At 48.8% G+C, this 2,500-nt stretch overlaps 1 protein-coding gene across 1 annotated transcript in view; it reads right to left on the bottom strand.

Annotated features, from left to right (window-relative positions):
* Positions 1 to 775: 775 nt before the first annotated feature.
* The window catches only part of LOC134062071 (PR domain zinc finger protein 4-like), a gene marked incomplete at its 3' end in the record, with an annotated part of 13,897 nt that continues 12,172 nt past the window's right edge, over positions 776 to 2,500 (bottom strand). The window contains 2 exon segments of the mRNA XM_062517942.1: positions 776 to 808; positions 810 to 960. Of these exon segments, the coding sequence (XP_062373926.1) occupies positions 776 to 808; positions 810 to 960 (184 nt within the window).

Consider the following 2,500-nt stretch of genomic DNA (forward strand, 5'->3'; position numbering starts at 1 on the left):
GATCCTGCTGGGTCACCGCTAATGGGAGGAGCTTCACACAACAATACACGACTCTGCTGTCATTCTGTCATTGTTAGTGTTGATTCTGCTGAGTCACTGTTATTGATGAGGAGTGATTCTGCTGAGTCATTGTTATTGATGAGGATTGATTATGGTGAGTCGATGTTAGTGCTGATTCTGCTGAGTCATTGTTAGTGCTGAGGTTTGATTCTGCTGAGTCACTATTAGTGCTGAGGTTTGATTCTGCTGAGTCACTAATTAGTGCTGAGGTTTGATTCTGCTGAGTCACTATTAGTGCTGAGGTTTGATTCTGCTGAGTCACTATTAGTGCTGAGGTTTGCAGTGGGTTACATGACTGACGGAGCTTCTTGCTGCGTGTGACATGGGGGAGGGGGGGGGGCAGGAGGAAATAAATAAACAAACAAGACGGGGGGGGGGGGGGTCATGGTAGACTTGGCACAGTGCAGTCGGACAGGTGTGTGTGTGTGTGTGTTTTTGGAGGGGGGTATGTCAGAGTTGTGGGGGGGTATTAGAGTTATCCTCTGTCTGACGAGTAGAGGGGGCTATGAGTTGAGGGGGGGGGGGGGGGGGGTATTAGGAGTCTGAGGAGTACCCTCCCTCCTCCAGTCCACAGTCCTGTGAAGCAGCATCGTCTTCATCTGGCCTCTCAGCTGCTCCCTCCTCTTCCTCCTCCTCCTCCTCCTCCTCGTCCTCATCTTCCTCCTCCTCCTCTTCCCTCCCCCCCGTGCCCCCCCCCCGCCCCCGCCCCCCCCCGGCCCGTCTGCGGGCCCTTGCAGATCTTCAGGTGCCCGCGTCAGGTGGTACTTGGTGAGGAACGCCTTGCTGCACTTCTCACAGATGTAGTCACGGGCCGACCCCTCGTGCGAGTTCAGGTGCTTCTTCAGGTGGTTCGTCTTCAGGAAGCGCTTACCGCACTTAGGACAGCGGATCTGGCTATCCCTGCAGAAACACACACACACACACACACACACACACACACACACACACACGCACTTAGGACAGCGGATCTGGCTATCCCTGCAGAGAGGGAGAAACACACACACTTAGGACCCCTTTGAGAACCACTGGTCTAGAGTTAAAACTAAGTGATGGGGTGATTGATTGGTCTAGAGTTAAAACTAGTGATGGGGTGATTGATTGGTCTACAGTTAAAACTAGTGATGGGGTGATTGATTGGTCTACAGTTAAAACTAGTGATGGGGTGATTGATTGGTCTAGACTAGAGTTAAAACTAGTGATGGGGTGATTGATTGGTCTAGACTAGAGTTAAAACTAGTGATGGGGGTGATTGATTGGTCTAGACTAGAGTTAAAACTAGTGATGGGGTGATTGATTGGTCTACAGTTAAAACTAGTGATGGGGTGATTGATTAGTCTACAGTTAAAACTAGTGATGGGGTGATTGATTGGTCTAGAGTTAAAGAGGGAAAGGTCCTACAAAAGTTGTTATCAGTTATCGATAGGCACATCATTTTGTCAATATGTTTTCCACTCAACATTTTTCCACGCGACATTCACATCAGATGCCAGAAATGTTTCTTTTAAGATGTATCTATCTAGTCTACAGTCGTTGTTCTATGGAACACTAACTTTCTATCACCACAAGAGGGCGATATTCACACACTATGGTGACATCATATAAGTGACATCACACACTCTGGTGACATCATATCAGGGACATCACACACTATGGTGACATCATATAAGTGACATCACACACTATAGTGACATCATATCAGGGACATCACACACTCTGGTGGTCTATAAGTGACATCATATAAGTGACATCACACACTCTGGTGGCCTATAAGGGGACATCACATAAGTGACATCACGCACTCTGGTGGTCTATAAGGGACATCATATAAGTGACATCACATAAGTGACATAACATGACTGACATCACATAAGTGACATCACGCACTCTGCCACTCGTTGTCTGCAGCTGGTATTGCTGTGGATATGTGGCATTCTGAAACATCCTTAAATTTGGTCACACTTGAGGTGTGTTGTGTGTGTGTGTGTGTGTGTGTGTGTGTGTGTGTGTGTGTTTGCGGAGGTGCTGTTTGAGGTCCTGCTTGCGCATGAAGAGGCGGGTCGCAGTGTGTGTGTGTGTGTGTGTGTGTGTGTGTGTGTGTGTGTGTGTGTGTGTGTGTGTGTGTGCTTACTGTGTGTGTGTGTGAGGAGGGTGCTGTTTGAGGTCCTGCTTGCGCATGAAGAGGCGGTCCGCAGTGTGTGTGTGTGTGTGTGTGTGTGTGTGTGGTGTGTGTGTGTGTGTGTGTGTGTGTGTGTGTGTGTGTGCTTACTGTGTGTGTGTGTGAGGAGGTGCTGCTTGAGGTCCTGCTTGCGCATGAAGAGGCGGTCGCAGTGTGTGTGTGTGTGTGTGTGTGCTTACTGTGTGTGTGTGTGTGTGTGTGTGTGTGTGTGTGTGTGTGTGTGTGTGTGTGTGTGTGTGCTTACTGTGTGTGTGTGTGTGTGCT

Source organism: Sardina pilchardus, chromosome 17 (genome assembly GCF_963854185.1).
Source record: "Sardina pilchardus chromosome 17, fSarPil1.1, whole genome shotgun sequence".
NCBI classification, from domain to species: Eukaryota; Metazoa; Chordata; class Actinopteri; order Clupeiformes; family Clupeidae; genus Sardina; species Sardina pilchardus.